This window comes from Plectropomus leopardus, chromosome 9, assembly GCF_026936395.1.
Source record: "Plectropomus leopardus strain MGB_pleo_1.0 chromosome 9, ASM2693639v1, whole genome shotgun sequence".
Lineage (NCBI taxonomy): Eukaryota > Metazoa > Chordata > Actinopteri > Perciformes > Serranidae > Plectropomus > Plectropomus leopardus.
Window position 1 is genome coordinate 37,970,271 of NC_142184.1, and position 18,097 is coordinate 37,988,367.

The following is an 18,097-nucleotide window of genomic DNA, read 5'->3' on the forward strand; positions in this document are numbered from 1 at the left end:
TGCTGGACTAGTATTACATATGAGTCCCCTGACGTGTTTGATGGTTTTCAGTTATTAGTCACCATGGACATTAGACACCATGCTTTATAAAGGAAACAGACATAAGATTAGCAAAACCTGTTGTATTTTGTGAGTGAATTATTCCACAAGTCAAGTCGATTTGATTTATAAAGCCCATTTTCACAAAATACGGTTTTCCTCAGAGGGCTTTACAGTATATGACATCCCTCTGACTTTAGAACCTCACATTGACTAAGATTTTTGGCATTGTTAAGTCGGATCATTTTATGAGTTCTGTCAGTAAAATAAAGGGAACATGAGGGATAATATAAGATATTTTTTATATTACTTAAATGTTTGTTGACAAATCATATATGTGTTTTGTAGTACCCCTTCCTGAGGACTCAGTGGGACTCCTTTGAGCCTACTGAAGTAACCAAAACCACGATCAGGGCGAGCCGGGGGTACAGTATCAGTGCAGCCACAGCACAAGCACAACCAAAGGCAGGGTCACAGCACCAGCACAGCTATCACCATGATCAGGCGCAGCCAAGATTGCAGCCAGGATCCGGGAAAACTAGGGAACAAGGAAGCAGGAATGCTCCAGAGAGGCAATGGAGTTAGTGTAATTCAGTAGACAGACATGAGCCTTTTCAGATGGAGGGAGCAAGAGAAGGATAAAGGAGCTCAGTGTATCATAGAAAGTCTCTTGGCAGATTAAATCTATGTCAGCCTAACTAGGGGCTAGCCCTAATTATAGCCCTGACCAAAACTGGATGATGGTTCCATAAAAGAGGAGCATGGTAGCTAAAGGCTCTGGTTTCCATCCTACTTTTGGAGACTTTGGGAACCACACGTAACCCAGCGTTTTCAGAGCGCAGTGATCTTGAGGGTTGGTAAGAAGCTATGAGCTGCGACAGATAGGATGGAGCCTGACCTCCTCCTATGAAATCATTTTGAGTGTCTTTTATTTTGTTGTAGTCTGTTTTATAATCACAATATTACACTTGAGGTTGAGCTTTGCTATCATTATTGGCACTATATTTAGAGTAAATATTGCTCAAGTGTCACTAATTAGTTTATGTAACAGGAGCAGGCACATAGAGCAGTGAATGAATGTGTTTTTGCTCTCTCGTAGGTTCAATACCAGCAGATCATGGCATTCCTTAAAGAGCTGGACCGTCGGGAGAGAGAGATGCTTTACCGAAAGTGGAGACCAAAAGAGCCAATTTCTGGGAAGTAAGTTCACACTTAAGTTTTTTTTTTTTCTTTTTTTTTTTAATAGTGGGAGCAAACAGTCAGTGATTTTCTTACATTAACATACTTCTGTGGACACAAAAAACGGATTCAGACTCTATCTCCTAAGCAGAGTGAAACAGAATTATCCAGCAGTCTGTTTTTTTACACTAGCCACTCACTACACTTTGTTTCATTGTGTCATAATGCCTTGAATCCTGGGATATGAGCCTCTAACATTGTTTGCCACTGCAGCTGCCGACAGTGGTGGATGTTTGCAATCCAGGCCAACCTAAGTGAAATCAGGGAGCAGAGGCGCCGAGGCAGCTGGGACTTTGCCCTGCAACGAGCACGAGATGCCCAGACCTACACCAGCCTCTACTTCAGGAGGCTCAAAGGAGTCCCACTGAGTCCTCAGGAAGAGGTACTTCAAAACAGATATATGATTTGTCAACAAACATTTAAGTAATATAACAGATATGTTATATTTCCCCTCATGTTCCCTTTATTTCACTGATAGAACTCATAAAATGATCCAACTTAACAATGCCACAAATCTTAGTCAATGTGAGGTTCTAAGGTCAGAGAGATGTCATATGCTGTAAAGCCCTCTGAGGCATTTTATGATTTGTCATAATAGGCTTTATAAATAAAATTGACTTGACTTGACCTGACTTAAACAGGTCATTTTCTCCATTGTATAAATGCCTCTTTAAAATTCCTTTAATTGTAACATTCATATCTTGACAGACGTGGTGTAACCTATGTTATTCCCAGAAAATGCACGTGTGGTTTGCCTCTCTATACCCACGTATCCGCCAACATGATTGTTGTGAACCAGTTTGTTTACACTTTATTTGAGGTCTAATGAGGTGGTGGATTTAATTTTTCCACCTAAACTTCCCCCATGTCTTTGACTTTGTGGTTGGGTGTTGTGTTTTGCACATAATAAGCCATTTTCCATTGTAATTTTAATGTTCAGTTCCCTGTTCCATTTGCATTTCATGTACATAGTAGAGGAGGAGGTGTTACAGTCTCTTTGAATTTTTGGTAAAGCACCGAAATCACTTTTCACATCATCAATTTTGTCCCACTGTGTGTCCGAATCATTACCCCCAGCAGGCCATTTAAGGGTTTGGGGTTTTGTATCTCCTTCACAAAATAATCCCTCATCTGCAAAATAAAAAAAAAATCCTCTCCCTATCTTTCCACTGTGCACAATACTCTTTTTCATACCACTTGATTTTGATCACTGTAATTCTTGATCTTAACTCTAAAGACAGGGCTGACCATCTCTTAATGCCCCTTCTAATCTGGGGATGAATCTGAATATATTTGTTTTATAAAGATGAGTTGGTGGTATTTCTAAAGTCACACATAGATATTTTGTAGTTTTTGAATCCCATGTCCCATTTCATTTTGGATTTGTCTTACTCACTCAGAGTGAGCTGGAGCGAGTGGAAGAGGAGCAGACATTAGAGGAGCTACAGAGTCTCAGAGAAATTGTCCACGACTGGTTTCGAAAGCAGGAAGAGATTGCAGAGGTGAGCTTCAGTGATTCAGAAATGTGTTCAGTGGTGTATAAAATTAAAGATAAAATGCACAAATGATCTTTGTGGCCCTTCTGCCCTTAGGTTATACCCCTGCTAACTACACTTAGCCACTTAGCTTTCAATTGTTTTTCTGCTTGTGAATTCACACAAAAATGACTGCTCAGTCAGCAAACTTTCACAGAACCACCAGATGTGTCTATGTGATAGTTTGAAGGTGTGTTTCTCCTCTGTCTGTTCTTGCAGAATGTGCGAGAGCCCAGCAGTGACCCCCAACCCTGTTTACCCACCACATCCATCCCCAAGAGTGGGAGCTCAGGAATGATCCAGTACCTGCAGTCTTGGTTTCCAGGCTGGGGAGGCTGGTATGGAGATTCCCAGGACCCTGACAGGCCTACAGACCTCCTGCCGAGTCCATCCTCCTGGGACATTCTAGGTGAGACACCCACTTATGTCTGTTCCAGAGAATGGCTGACAACATGTAGTTTCTGTCTTTAGCCTGTTTACAAGCTCCAGCAGTTAGAGTTAGAGTTAAGTTAGAGTTAGAGTCAAACGATTGGTTTGATAAGCATTACATATTCTATTACAGTAGATACAGTAATTGGTGGGATAAGTGCAGACTCCTGCATGATAAACTAGATTTTTGCGTTTTAAGATTTCCACCAACATTAGCGGATTATAATCTGGTAGTTAGCTGAAATCTTATTTCTGTAGTGCCAGACAAAGAAACCTTATGATATTGAGGCATTCTGGTCGCTGACCTTAATGATATAATGCTTCTCCAGCAGAGACAGAGGACTTGTTTGACCCGTTGGAGGATTCTCACACCCTGAATACATTCACCAGGCGAGATTACCTGTTTGCCCGACTGGAGTTCTTACTGGAGAAGGGAGGAGTCACACTCTTCCACCAGGACAGGAGGGGGGACACGCTGCATGAGAGTGGGGTCATTCAGTTGGAATTCTCAGGTACACAGGAGCAGTGTTTGGACAGATAGAGACAAAATGTAATGACTATAACTGACATTCCCTGAAGGAGAGGGACAAGGTACAACACAGATACTGTGTGATATCACACCCCTCATGATCCATCTGAAGATGCCTCTATTCACACCTTTTTTAGGCAGGTGACATGTGGTGATATATTTACGGCCCTACCTGCACATCTGTTTATATTTATATTTGTCATTACAATCATCTCTCAGTTTGAAAGCCACTCTTCATCTAGGCCAGCTGCATCGTGGGGCAACAAAGTGTTGTACCTCGTTCCTCTCCGTCATGTTATAATCATAACATTTTGGTTCACTGTGTACAACACATATACTATGGGACATACATACATGTCCTGCAGAATAGCCTCTGGGTCAAACCTCCAGCACTCTGAACACCAAAGGCGCAGCAGAGAGGACAGAATTATACTCATAGGTCACATCCAAACTATTGCACTGAATAAAAGTGTGAATTGATGATCAAGTGGCTACAGCACAGATATTGCTCACAGAAACCCTTTATTCAAAACCCACAATGTTGCCCTGCCCCTGCTCAAATATGCTGTCACACTGTGAGGCAGAAGGAGACCTTTGCTGTCATAAGCCAGGGAGATAGCTTTCACAATCCAGTGAGAATGCCACTGTTTAGACAGAGCTTTAAATGATTAGAAAAGTAATATTCAAGAGCATGTCCACTGACCATCAGAGCATGCTGGCATTCAGTTCAGTTCAGTTCAGTTCAGTTCACTTCAGTTCAATTCAGATCAATTCAGTTCAATTCAATTCAATTCAATTCAATTCAATTCAATTCAATTCAATTCAATTCAATTCAATTCAATCCAATTCAATCCAATTCAATCCTATCCAATTCAATCTAATCCAATCAAATCCAATTCAGGATCTGGGAAAACTACAAAACAAGGGAGCACAAATGCTCCAGAGAACAAGCCAAGTTAGTGTAATGCAGGAAAGAGACATGAGCTTTTGCAGATAGAGGGAGCAAGATAAGGAGAAAGGAGCTCAGTGGTATTCAGAAGCATGATTTTTGCTCCTCTTTCAGGCAAAGATGTGCTGGAGACCATTGGTTCCCAACTGGTAGATTGCAGGTCTATTCTGAATGGACCGCGAGTGACTCATGAACTTGTCAAGATCGTAAAATACTTTATTAAGAAGTTAAATTAATTTCTGGCCTTTATTTCAAAGTGCTATTTTTGTTTATTGTTGCATTATGTTTGATTTGTTTGTGCTCTAAGCTAACATGCTATTTAAATATAAATGAAATCTAATGTGTAGAAAGAGATCTCATCCTTTGGCTGCTTTGACCTCTTAAAAATGTCTGAGAGCCACTGCTCTGCCATCAGCTGAGAGGCAGTGGGAAAATACAGCATGTCGCATTTCACATCTTACTGAATTCAGGGTATATTCTCTGAATACTTTTGGGTTTTTTCCTGTTTGTGGTTGTCTGTAGCTAAGTCAGCAGCAGCTGCAGCATGGCTAGGTATGTTTGCCCCTCCCTCTGCCTTTTCGACTGGTTTCTGAGGTGGACGCTGTATCAGGTCTCTTGCTTGAACAGTTACGAATCAATCCATTGTGGCTCACAAGAATGTCTGTACACTAGGAATACTAATACAATTAATAGCAGGTGTCAGCCTGGGAGGAGCAATGGCTCTTTTATTTTATATTATTTTTTTAGATACTGTTAATTGTTTTAAAGATAATGTTGAAAAGTTCTCTTTAGCAGCATTTAATTAAACATATCCTTAAAGGCATCTAAACCAGGTTTTGTGTAACAGTTTGCATTATTTCAAATTTTGACACTAAGCATTTCATTTTTACTGCAAATGTAAACAGGTTCCAAACATTAGTTTGGTTACTAATAATCTGTAGTCATATTCCCTGAAATAACCGTATTGGCGGACCCTGAGTTTCAGGGTTAAGAGCAAATTGAGAGACTCTTTATGTAGTGTATTAATGCAAAAATCCTGTGAATTATTTATTCTCTTTATTTATTGAATACTGCCATGTAACCTCCTGCTGTAATGGTGTAATGTAATACACTGACTATACATGAGTATCTCATACAGCCCCACTTCAGAAATTCCTGTGTAACGGTTTTATTGTTCTAAAAGACTCAGAGCATGTGTTCTGCTGCCTGGATTTTTGAATTTGCTGTGACCATGTTTCCACAGGGGTGAAGGTGATTGTGGAGTCTCTCCCTCGCTCTGAGTCCTCTCTGCTGTCTGTGAAGCTGGGTGGTTTATTCCTGAGAGACTTGACTACTCAGGGCACCATCTTTCCTGTCCTGGTGTCTCCCAAAACGGTAAGCAGTGATGGACAGCGGTGAGCAAAGAGCTCATAAATTAAGAAAAGTTTGGAAAAAGTGAATGGCAGCAACTTAACTACATACATACATTACATAATTCTTCTCCTGTTTTCAACATCTGACACTTGTTGTAGGACAAACTTGTTGTTGCCGTCAACCAGCCATCTTTCCAGTCCTCCAATATCTTGGGTAAGATTTTGGTTTTCCTTTTTGAAAATTGATCTATTATTCTTTTTTCAATTCAAACAATATTAGATAATACTTTTACTGAGTTGACATTGTAATGATCTCAGATACTACCCTGAATTGTGTTGTTTCTAGCCTAGTAAAACCATCCTGATGACTTGAAGATTCTGTTTTTCTCTCTGTATCAGTCTGGACTCTTCCAGCCCAAATACTTTCGGCGTGCAGGAGTACTCGCCTTGACAAGCAAACTCCTTCAGCCAATCCTGATTTTGGCACTAGTCTCTGCTACACAAATACATTGTTAGTTAGACCGTAACAGTCAGAAAAATGTAATTAACTCATAATTACCATTTTTATGTAATGTGTACTTTGTGGATATCAATCCCCATGAGATTTTTATGATAAATTGGCATTGGCAGCATATTTTGGTATTTTTCCTTAAGCAGCTGCCTCTGGACTGCTGAATATCAGCTATCAGCATCCCTGTTGTCTGCCTGAAGCTTTGTGAACACTGATCTGCAGGGCCTTGATCTCCAACTTTGCAGCCTCTCGTATCTGCTCCTCCATCAGCCAATCAGTGGCCAAACAACAATATACATGGTATTTGTACTTGGAAACATCTTCATCAACAACAGAGCCAGGTAGTTAATCAAGATTTTGCCAAATCCAGTCAGAAAAACCCAAACTGGCTTTTCCTCAGAAACTCTGCAGGTGCATCCTCTTGTTCCTGATTAATTGTTGTTATTGACTCTATTACTAAATTAACTTTATTTACTTTGCTGGGTTAACTATTGAGAATATTTTGGTCATAATTTAAATTAAAAGAGAAATATATTTTAAAGAAATCATAAATTTACTACATTACTAGGAATAATCAGGCCACAATTAAACTAAAAGCAAATTTAAATATTAATTTGAAAATTTAAAGTGACAATAAAAAAGTGAAATTTAAGATGCAAAAGCTGAAGTGGAAATCCTCAAACAGAAATCTTACATTGTAACTTCAAAATTGAAAATCGTAAAGGAAATAAAAAATAGAGAAACACCAAATGTTGTCACTTTACTTTTTTAAATTATCATTTGACATTTCTTTTAATGTTAAATGATGGCCCGAATATTCCTATAAATGTAGTAAATTAATATTTTTAAAATATATTATCTCTTTTGTATTTGGATGTTCAATTTTAATCATTACCAAAATATCCCCCTTATTTTACTCTGCTAGTGTTAGTGTCAGCACTTGTTTCTTGGGGAGCCATCGTTACTGTGCTGCAAGCAGTAGCCTGCATGCTATGTCAACAACGATAGCACACTTCTCAGTTGTCAGCTTAAGTTTTCAACAACGGTGCAGATCCCTAATTGGCCTGAGTGGATTATAATTTCTGGAAAGTGTTCAGGGGGCAGAGAGTCCAGACTCATACAGAGAGAGAAATAGAATGTTGAACTCAAGTCATCAGGATGGTCTCACCTAGCTAGAATATTTCTGCCTTGCTAGTGTTTGTTACAATATTGCCAGGTTGCTCAACATAGAACTGCTTCTTTATTTAGGTGCCCTTTGTTCCTGATTTTTCTGATCTATGGATATTAAAATATTATAATGTTTTTAAAATACATATATACATATGTTATTTCATCACTACACCTTAGCCTACACCCTGCTGTAGTGTACCTTTGCCTAAGGAGAGCTACATTACACTGGAAAAAAGTCACCAAATTCCCCTGATTTCAAAATGTGCATATGGATGGGTTAAAGTTTCTTAAATTGACCTACATTTCCTTGTCACTTTTTTATATTTGAAATAAATCCAAATTTATGCTTGGAAAGTTGTGTGTGTACATTTCAAGCTCCAGAGCTGAGAAATACGGTTATGTGGGACAAGCAGTGATCAGGGTGAAGAAGTTTGTGTATTGAGCTGCTTTTTTTCCCTCCTCATGCATCAGCCATATCTGTGTCTGTTACAGTCAGGTGTGCTATAATTTTGAGACATGAATTTGTTATTAAGGTTTAGAGCTTTATTCTGTGTTGCTCTGTGTACAACTGAATAGTAAAGAATAGTGATGAATTAACTGACATTTGGTTTAAATTAAGGACTATTGATTCGAATTATTGACATGTAGAGGTCAGTCCTTAACATCAGTATGTTCAGCCCTAAGTGCTATTAGTGTAGGGTGTAACGATAATGCCAGCCTCGAGGGGGTGCTTACAGGGCTGTTTACTCATACCGTTGATTGGAAAACACAATATTTGTGTACAGTAAGAATGTGGAAGTAATCAGGTTTTAGTGGCCGTATGAGTAGCACCACACCAGACTTCCAGCAGTTTCATCAAGGACTGTCTTTTAATAGAAACCATGTTTGTTTTTGTTTTTTGTGTTGTCAGGATGCAGTGCAGAGTGCTCACCATCCCCAGTGTTTGAGATGATTTATGAGTGTAACCCTGTGAGGTGTAAATTTGAGAGGAGACTAGAAGTGCACACCAGTCCGTTAAACATCATCTACAACCCACAAGCAATCAAAAAAGTGACTGAGTTCTTCTATAAAGGAAGAGTTCATACCTCAGGTTAGTACTGAAACTTTCTGTCCATTTTTTTGGAATGCATGTATTTAATGCTAAAAATGTTCACTGAGACTGATGAAATTTCACTTCCTAGGCAGACAGTTTTAGAGAAATAACAGTAACTGATAGAATGTTTACAGTTTGTTGTAATCATGTACTTAGGGATTTTTTTTTTTAGCATTTTTAAGATGTAAAGTTGTTTTTATCTTTAATGCGTGTCACTAAGCTGTCAAAACTGTTCTTGAAAGTCAAGTCAACTTTATTTCTAAAGCCCATTATGGCAAATCACAATTTGCCTCAGAGGACAGAAGGTCAAAATGCACAGCAAATCTCAAGAAATACAATATATAATAACAATAAAGAGAAGTAAAGAAACAAAGAGTGAAAGTGCAGATAAAGCGAACTCATTGGAACACTGACATACTCTAGGTCATGTAATTAAAGACACATTACACACAAGGGCAGTTATATCATTGTCTTCAACGACAGGTTGAAATGCCCACGCGCAAGCATGAGCAGACTGCGCAGATTTTAGCAAACATGATGGACCAGGGTTCATTAGCACAAGCCATTAGCCAAATGTTAGAATATGCAAGTGGCTGCTAGACTTACTTCCCTCACCAGTATGGTGGTGAAGATTCTCAGACAACCAGATCATGGTAATCGTAAGTGCTATATCATAGGCAACTGTCATTTGAAAACATAGGATGAGATGGTAATAATCCCTTATACATTTAAAGGCCTTTCGCACAAGACTGATGTTTGCCAGCCACCAGCAGATGTTAGGGACACACCATCAATAGTGTACCTTAGCATCATTGCTAAGGTGTTTTGGCCTTGTAATCAGGCCAAAACACCCAATGTAATGAGGCAGGCCCACCACAGGCTGATCAGACCTGAGTTTGTGTCCCTATCTTCTTGCGGCCCAGCTGGGGTCTTTCCTCCTCATCCATAGCCACAGGCTGCAGCGTTCTGCAGTCCCTGGTGTTTCTATGACTGTTTGTCGTAGGGCTTGGCCATGGAATCCCAGCTCTTTAAGCAGCCTGACAGTAGATGTTGCAATAAAGCCCCAGAAGCCCACTTCTACCATGCGCACTATTGCTTTCCAACCTTGTTGCTCTGCCTCAGCTTCCATCTTAGCATAATGCAGACTCCTCCTTTCATTTTCCTCATCAACAGCATCCTCCCATGGTACAGTCAGCTTTTCAAAGTAGACAGTTTGTAGAGAGTTGGACCATAGTACCAGGCTTGGTCTTAGTGTGGTGGTGACTGTTGCTGCTGGAATTGAAAGCTGCTGGCCTACATCCACCAGCATTTCCCAATCCCAGGCTCCTTCCAGGTGTCCAATCCTGGTGTTTGGATAAAGCTTTTTTTGTGGATGCTCCCCTTCTTGGACAGATTGTATTTTGGAACTGTGCTTGATGTTCTGTGGGGAAGGGCATTGATTGCTGTTCTCTTGGTGTGCTGCTGTCAGGCATTTCAGCACTTGGTTTTGCCTCCACAAATATCTGCCTTGTGAGAGGCTTACTTTAAATCCATTGACGATGTGTCTGAGGGTGGCTGGAGTTGAACACAGGGGGCGAAAAAGATCCTCACCCAAACACTGGTTGAGATTTTTTTTTTGGGTGAGGAAGGGATGTCATAAGTTGTCCTAAGTAGGAAGCTGATTCTGCCTGACTCCATTGTCCACAAGTCCTCCCTGCTGATCCTCTTTTTTTCGATGCTCTCCCATTTCATCCACTGTCCCTGCCGGGCCTGTGAGACTGCCTTGGCAAATCTTGCTGCCTCCTCCTGGTGTGAGTGCATCTGTAGGGTGACCAAACGTCAGTATGTGACAAGTTGGAAGTGAGAATGTGTTGAGTGTATGCAGTTCACTGCAGCCAGGAATAGACAGATTTGTACACTGGGGAAACTAAACAACCACTCCACAAGGACACAGGACTGTCCACAGGACAGAAACCGAGACTCAGTTGTCCATTTACATCTGATGGAGAAGGTACAGCAGTGTACATATCTTGGCCAGAGAAGACATATAGTTTTAAAGCAGCTTGAAAGAAACCATCTATGTGAAACTAGAATGACTATTGTTAAACAGAGGATGTGGCATACTACACTACTTATCACTCACTTACAATGCAGTCTTGTGTTCCTCCTCACACAATTTAAGTCCTACTCACACCTCATTTGATAATTTTACACCTATCTTTATTGTAATATGACATGTGTCTGTGTCCACTATTGCTGTGCCTCTCTCCCCCTCTATCCCCCTCCCTCTCTCTTTCTCTTTCCTTTTTGCCACTATTGTATTTTATTTGTTATTTACGACATTGCATATTGCAAGTCTGTCCATCCTGGAAGAGGGATCCCTCATCATCCTCTGCCGCTCTTCCTGAGGTTTCTTTATGTGAGGGTCTAAGGGCAGAGGGATGTAGTACACTGTAAAGCCCTGAGGCAAACCATGTTTTGGGATAATGGGCTCTATAAATAAAATTGACTTGATTTGACAACTTGGCCCATCTAACCCTAACAACCCACATTATGGCCAGGTGGATGGATGACTTAATTTCGTAATTGTAGGAGAAACAGGCCATTGGGGCTACATGTTAGGGGGCACTGTGGAGCCATTTTGCCTCGCTCGTTTCCAAAACCACCAAAATATGAAATTTTTCGCCAGGCCGGACAAGCGTACCACTTTTCATGAGTTTTTGAGTATCCAAAAACGCAATCCAAAAACGCGATTCACGTGGAGGAAAAATAATAATAACTCCTTGCATTCCAAGAGGGTTGTCGCACCAGTGTGCTCGGGCCCTAATAATTCCTTGCATTCACATTCTAAGTTATATTAATGGGGCCATATTATGCTTTTTGAGTTTTTCCTTTCTTTATTGTTTTATGTAGCATGTTTGGTCTTGTAAAAGATCTCCTAAGTGATACAGCCCGAAGTCCAAGCCAAAGGGAGCTCTCTCTCCCTCAGAAGGCACTGCTCCCGAAACAGCTCGTTTGAGTTTCAGTGTTTAGTTCCGAAACAATGTGATATCACAATTTAACAAATAGCATAGAATTCACTTACAATGTGCATGGAGAGAGCCAGCTGTCCAATTAGAACAGACTGGGCTTCTTGGGAGGCGGGACATAAGCTTAGACAGACTGTTTCAGACAGAGGTGCTGCAGCAGAGGGCAGTATGAGACATGTTTTTATGAGTATGTTTTTGAACATGAATTGCATAGCATAATAGGGCCCCTTTAAATATATTTGTATATGAAATATATCTCTTTGATCTTCAGGTTTTGGCTATCAGTCAGAGTTGGAGCTGAGGGTGGCAGAGACTGCCAGGAGGCAATACAACAAGCTTAAGATGCAGACCAAGGCAGAGATTCGACAAACCATTGATCAGCTACTCGTGGGAGAGTTTATTGTAAGAGAAACTCTTTGGAAGGTGACATATTGATAATTGGCAGTGGAATAATTGCTAAAAACCAAGGCATTTTTGCTTTGTAGGAAAACAGTAAGCGTTGGACCATGAAATTGGACATCTGCGCACCCCAGGTTATTTTCCCTGATGACTTCCAGTCAGAGGACCCGATGCTAGTTGTTGTTGATTTAGGAAGGATTCTCCTCACAAACTCTCAAGGTAAAAAAGGCAAACAATAAAAAAGATATACCCAAATAAATTTACCTCTGCTGAATGAGATTTCTATCATATTTCTGTTTGTTTTCTTTGAAGATGAGACCAAGGCCAGCTCAAAAGACACTAAACCTGAAAGGGAAGATATGAGTGATGATGAATACCAGACACCCCTTGCCACTCCACCAGAGTCTCCACCACCTGAACTTGACATACCTTTGAAAGAGCAGCTCAAAGACACTGAACTTGCCAGTCTCAGATCCCCTGAAAGTATACAGGCCTATAGCCGAAAGCTTTATGAAAAATACTCTTTGTCCTTTAAAGACCTTCAGATAATGGTTGGTCGCTGTAATGACAACTGGAAACATCTTCAAGAGAGTGAAGTAGGGCCTACTCACGTAGTGGAGAAGTTTAATGTGCTGCTGCAGCTTGAGCAGAGACTACGCTATACATCAGACCCCCAGCTTCCCGGGGCTGTGCTGTCAGGAACTCTACCAGACCTCAAGGTCCATATCAATCTTGAGAAGATGACTGCACTGAGGAGTTGTCTGGCTAGGCTAAGCAGTCCATCTGCGAGTGAAGGGGACAAAAACCAAGAGAGCGGCCCGGATGTAAGGTCTCCTGACCCCCTTACCCTCCGCCATGACAAGATCTTTCAGAGGGAGGACAGCTCGTGGAAACTGCAAGGTTCAGCCAAAAACCTGACCCAGAGCGTGATGACTTTAGAACAGCACACACGGGAAGTCTTGGTTGAATCTCGACTGCTATTAGCTGAATTCAACATTAACTACATGCAGCTTGGTGTAGAAAGCGATGGCCGCTACATATCTGTTCTCAAGGTATTTGGCACTAATGCTCATTTTGTGAAGCGGCCTTATGATGCTGAAGTCTCACTGACTGTCCATGGTCTCCTGCTGGTGGATACCTTACAGACCTATGGCTCAGACTTCGACCTCCTTGTGGCTTCTCATAAGAATCTCAGTTTTGACATACCTACGGGAAGCATCCGGGAGAGCCAGCCTTCATCCCCTGTGTCGTCTGATGGCAGATCTCCCAAGCATCAGGGCCATCGCTCTGAGTCCTCCTCTGGTATGCCCATGGATAGAATGTCTCCCTTCAGTTCTTTTCTCAAAGACCATGAGGCCCTTATCAGGCTTGAATACCAGTTTGTGAGCTCAGATTGCCCCTCCATGAACCTGGACAGCTCCCTTCAAGTGACAAGCATGCAGGTCAATAATTTGGACATCATTCTCAACCCTGAAACCATGGTGGAGCTGCTCAAGTTCCTCCAAAAGTCTTTCCCCAAAGAAGAAAGTACCTGGACATCATCAGTGCAACAACATACAACACAGGCTTGCAGTGAGGAAGAGGAAGATACATATCAGGCCACCTATGACCAGAACAAAGAGCTGACCGTGGAGATTCATCGACTTAATGTGCTTCTCCTTCGGACTGTGTCCACAGGCACTGTCCTGGGTGCTGAGAAGAAAGGGTTGAAGATTGCTACAGCCAGTATAACTGGCACCAAGGTCAATGTTTCCATGGGCTGTCGATTGGACATCAACGGTTCACTTGGGTCCATGCAGTTGGTGGACCTGACCCAGGAAGGAGGCCGAAGCCAATTTGTGGTCAGCATTGGTAGTGTTGAGGACAGCTCCTCAAGTCTTGGTGGATTAACATTCCTTGCTGACACAGGAACTACTCCCTCAGAAGCTTTAAACTTTCGCCTCATGGAGAAATCTCAAGGGGAGTGTTCCTTGCAACTTCAAATGGCATCCTTGCACTATAACCACTCAGCTAAGTTCCTAAAGGAGCTGAGCCTGTCTGCTAATGAGGTAGAAGACAATTTTCGCTCAATGCTGAAAAGTGCTGCCACCAAAGTGTCAACAGTGCTAGCCACCAAGACAGCAGAGTACAGCGGTATGGTTTCACTCTTTGAGACTCCTTCACGGAGAACTCGAACTCAGAGTCAGAGCTGGGCTTATCCATTTGAGGATGAGGAGGATCTTCCCATGGAGGAACCTGAATCCACCTTAGACACATTCTTGGTGAAGCTGACCCTTAATATCAGTATTGAATCACCAGTTGTGTCCATTCCCCGTAAACCTGGACACCCTGAGCTATTGGTTGGTCACCTTGGAAGCATAACCATCCAGAATTTTGTAACTGGGCAAGACTCTGAAGGGGAGAGGTTGCAGGTGTTGGTGAAGGATATTCGACTCTATTCAGTCAACATGAGTCATTTGGTTTTGAAGAAGGCACCCAAAGGTGATAAGGCTGGCAGCTTGTCACCATCCCACAATGGGAGCATCAACCAGGACGAACAACAGTTCACGCGTCATGACTTCTTTGAGTCCGTCAACCGTGGAAAAGGTGAGAATGTTAAAAACTTTACATTTGTTATGCAAGTAATACAAGTATAAATTTTATATGCAGCTTGTGGCATAAACATAATTTGTCTTTCTCAGCTTTCCATATACTAAAAGACACCACCATACTGTTCACCCTGGAAAAAGTTCCTGTCGATGAAGACACCCAGTTTACCTTCTTTACCGTAGAGGAGCCATGCAAGAGCTCAGGGATACTGAGAATCGAGGGCAAATTTGTCAACCCTGTTCAGGTATACATCATATCAATATCGTAATTTTCAATTTAAATAATATCCACATGTCAAATAGTAATAGTGTTTTTATTGTGGTCAATTTGAAAAAGAAAGACCAATTCACAAGTATGGAGGCCCAAATCTGTGACTAAATAAATAAATAATTGAAATACTAAATAAATAAGTCTAGAAATAAAACTTAAAATTATCCAATAAATATACATGTTTACTTTAAAAATAAATAAATATGCACCGAAGTTAAACAATTGACAATGTATGTATTTATTTAATTATTTATTTTTTAAAGGTGATTTTTTTTGGGCTTTTTATGCCTTTATTGTGTAGGACAGCTGAAGTTTGAAAGGGGGAGAGAGAGGGGATGACATGTAGCAAAGGGCCAAGGCCAGAATTGAATCCACAGCTGCTGCAGCGAGGACTGAGCCTCCATACATGGGGCACCTGCTCTATCCACTGAGCCACTGGGTGCCCCAACAATGTATTTATTTGACAAATTATTTCTGTATTCATTTAGTTTCATACTTAATTATTTACCAATTCATTCTTAATTCTCTACTTTTGTTCCTTATTTTACTGATATAAATGAATATAGAAATCAATAAAATGAGAAATGTAAAGAGAGTGGATTGAGAAATAATTAAATATGGAAATAAGTTAATACAGAAATAGATAATCTGTCAGATAAATATATTTTATTTGTTTATTTTCTATTTATGTGTATATTTATTTTCAAAATGGACCTCAATATTTATTGGATAATTTTCAATTTTATTTCTAAATTTCTTACTATTTCACTTATTTATTTTTTAAATATTTATTTATTTTAATATCATGGCAGATTTGGTTCTCAATAAATATAGGCTATGTTAAAAAAGGCTGAATTCAGTAAACCACAGGACTTATTTAAGCACAGTACAACAAATTTGTACTCTCATCACCACTCCACTGCTTTGGTGCTTTTTTTAACAGAATTATTGTTCTTATTTAATTCTAACTGTCAACCTCCTTTACTTAACTGTTGTTTACATGACTATTAAACTACTGCTGTGAAAATCAGCAGTTCCTTCAGATGTTTCACAAAGGCTTCAGATACAGAGATTGTGTCATCTTCTGGAAGGTTTTTTATGTGAATGTATGCAGGCAGTGTTGAGTTACATTGATGTTAACTTTAATGAAAAAATTATAAGGTATAACAACTACAATTATTTACAAAGTGAAAACAATATGATTGTTCAAAGTCAAGTTCAGAGCAACATAGTGACTATGCTTACGCGCATGAAATATTCTTTTTTTTTCCTTTTCTGAAGAAGACAATATTTTAACTATTGACATGCAGCCATGCATACTCCAATTAACATTCGCTAACATGTAATTTTTCACATGAAAATATGGAAAAGTTGAATTGCTGGAGCAGCTCGTGCAATTGTGCTCGTAGTTTTCCACTAGACAAGTACTGCACGCACAGCCTTCCTCTTTCATTCCTTCAAACACCTTCTTGTAGATGCTGTGTTGTGATATTTGCATGCATCCAAAAACCTGTTGATATCCAAGTCTTTAATAATGTTTAAAAGTAGCTGTGTTTCTCCTTGTGGGCAGAAATGTGGGTTTTTCTTTTGGGCATGCATTTCTACGAAAGCCCTGCAAATTGTTGGCGAGTTATTCTGTCTTCATTAAGCTAATGTCAACACCTCTTATTAGGGCAGGGCACATTACCCCATCATTATTCTTGTCAATGCATGTAGTTTGGTGACCTCACGTGATTGAGCAAAGGTCTAATCAGCCACATCCTTGATGAGGGTTTACTAACACGTTATCAATTGTATCAATATTTGACACTCTGGTTTTAGGTGTTCCTGTGCAAGCCTGTGTACGAACAAGTCCTGCAGACACTGGACAATTTGTCCCTGATTGGGGAGCAACGTGTAACTCCCAGCCAACCGCCTACACCCCCTCCACCAACTCCTTCCTCCACCAGACCGCACCGCTTTCCTGACCCCCAGGGAGGGCTGTTTGCAAGGGACCCTCCCTATATCAGCTTTTCCCACTCGTCTCTTTCCTCTCCTTTGCCTTTACAGTCTCACAAACCTCCTCTTCAAACCTCATTCACTCAGCTAAAAGTCACCTTACATGTGGCAGAATTGCAGGTCCAGCTGAGTGCTGACCTGACCCAGGGCTCCCAGGGCTTGGTCAGTCTGCGCTTCCAAGATCTGGAAGGAGACTTTACTAAAGACCACCCTCATCTACTGGCAGTGCAGCTAGCTCTGCGTTCACTGCTAATGGAGGACCTCCTAGAGCAGAACCCTGACTCTAAGTACAAATATTTGATGGTGTCTCGTGGAGCTCCCAAGCCCTCCACGTTCAGTCCAAAGGAGTACCTTTCTCAGAGCTGCCCTTCAGCTTCTAATACCCTTTACCCTGACATGCCCCGCTCACTGCCTGCACACATGGAGGAGGCCCAGAATGTCTTCCAGCTTTACCAGAGGCATCCCAGCACACCGTCGGCCAGCAGTCGCAAGTCCAAGAGGGACCCACACTGTCCCAGCACCCCACCTCCCTCCCCTACCCACAATGCACCATCCCCTCAGCCACCCCCAGACTTTGATGACTCCTTAGTTCATATCAACGTGCTGCTGGTGGACCAGAACCACCCAGAGTTCAAAACACGCTATGGCAGAGTGGGACGAAGTGTGGATGTGGACTTTAATTGCCTGGATGTTTTAATCACACTACAGACCTGGGTGGTTATCTTGGACTTCTTTGGCATTGGCTCCACAGCTAATAATCATGCAGTGAAGGTGCCTCTGTCACCTCAACCTGAGCCTGGACATCCTCTTTGTGAGCAAGATATCAGTGACGAGGACACAACAGAGGCCCCTGTCAACACTAAAGTGGACCTGAAGGTAGGTCACTGGATCTAGTGCATCTTGTTGAAATGGGTGAGCTGTCCAAGTGATACCAGTCAAGTGAAAAGGCTCAATTACATATTCATGTACAGTAGGAGCAAATGCTAT

At 41.2% G+C, this 18,097-nt stretch overlaps 1 protein-coding gene across 6 annotated transcripts in view; it reads left to right on the plus strand.

Moving 5' to 3' along the window:
* The window catches only part of vps13d (vacuolar protein sorting 13 homolog D), a 130,559-nt gene that overhangs the window by 34,338 nt on the left and 78,124 nt on the right, over positions 1–18,097 (plus strand). For 5 of the 6 annotated variants that reach the window (XM_088082700.1, XM_088082699.1, XM_088082702.1 and 2 more), the window contains exons 9-21: positions 1,139–1,239; positions 1,492–1,660; positions 2,679–2,780; positions 3,033–3,222; positions 3,572–3,754; positions 5,964–6,094; positions 6,232–6,286; positions 8,664–8,843; positions 12,126–12,256; positions 12,340–12,472; positions 12,566–14,839; positions 14,935–15,086; positions 16,934–17,986. In XM_088082700.1, coding sequence (XP_087938826.1) covers positions 1,139–1,239; positions 1,492–1,660; positions 2,679–2,780; positions 3,033–3,222; positions 3,572–3,754; positions 5,964–6,094; positions 6,232–6,286; positions 8,664–8,843; positions 12,126–12,256; positions 12,340–12,472; positions 12,566–14,839; positions 14,935–15,086; positions 16,934–17,986 — 4,854 coding nt within the window. The remainder of the gene's footprint in view (positions 1–1,138; positions 1,240–1,491; positions 1,661–2,678; positions 2,781–3,032; positions 3,223–3,571; positions 3,755–5,963; positions 6,095–6,231; positions 6,287–8,663; positions 8,844–12,125; positions 12,257–12,339; positions 12,473–12,565; positions 14,840–14,934; positions 15,087–16,933; positions 17,987–18,097) is intronic. The other variant, XM_088082701.1, reaches the window with a different exon arrangement.